Consider the following 537-nt stretch of genomic DNA (forward strand, 5'->3'; position numbering starts at 1 on the left):
TCAGGAAGAGAGCAAATCCTCAGCTAAGCTGCTGGGCAGCCTTAGAGAGCAAGGCGGTACTCACGATCCCAGGGCCTCCATGAAAATGAACGTTTTTCGGATGTTGCTTGTCTGCTTCTTCCAGGAGCTGCTGTCATCCTCTTCTTTGCGACCCATCTCCTCCAGAGTGGAAGCAGGTAGCGCTGTGGGGAAGAGGAGGAGAGGTGACTTATGTGGCAGGAAGGACAAGACTACCCAGGAGCTAGCTGGGTTCAGGATGCTGCAAATGGTGTTTGCTTGGTGCGAGGAGTCAGATTTTTCAAGCATATGATTTTTTGTGCTGCTTTTGCTACTCACAACAGTTTGTGCTGGACTGGTTGTCCCTGCCGTTCCGTCCTGCTCCAGCCATCAGTGCAGAGTCATACCAGATCAGCTGGCTAGGAGCAGTGACCATATGGTGACACTCTCTTGTCACTATACTACTCGTTTAGCACGTGTTGGCAATTACAAGTGTTTATATTGTGCTCCATATTTAGTGGTTAAAACAGCCCTGCTGAA

General features: G+C 49.7%; 1 protein-coding gene across 1 annotated transcript in view; it reads right to left on the reverse strand.

The window, feature by feature from the left end:
- CAMK1G (calcium/calmodulin-dependent protein kinase IG) overlaps positions 1 to 156 on the reverse strand; it is a 9,282-nt gene extending 9,126 nt beyond the window's left edge. The window contains exon 1 of the mRNA XM_010143603.1: positions 65 to 156. Within this exon, the coding sequence (XP_010141905.1) occupies positions 65 to 156 (92 nt within the window). The remainder of the gene's footprint in view (positions 1 to 64) is intronic.
- Positions 157 to 537: the final 381 nt, after the last annotated feature.

Source organism: Buceros rhinoceros, unplaced genomic scaffold, assembly GCF_000710305.1.
Source record: "Buceros rhinoceros silvestris isolate BGI_N320 unplaced genomic scaffold, ASM71030v1 scaffold6289, whole genome shotgun sequence".
NCBI lineage: Eukaryota > Metazoa > Chordata > Aves > Bucerotiformes > Bucerotidae > Buceros > Buceros rhinoceros.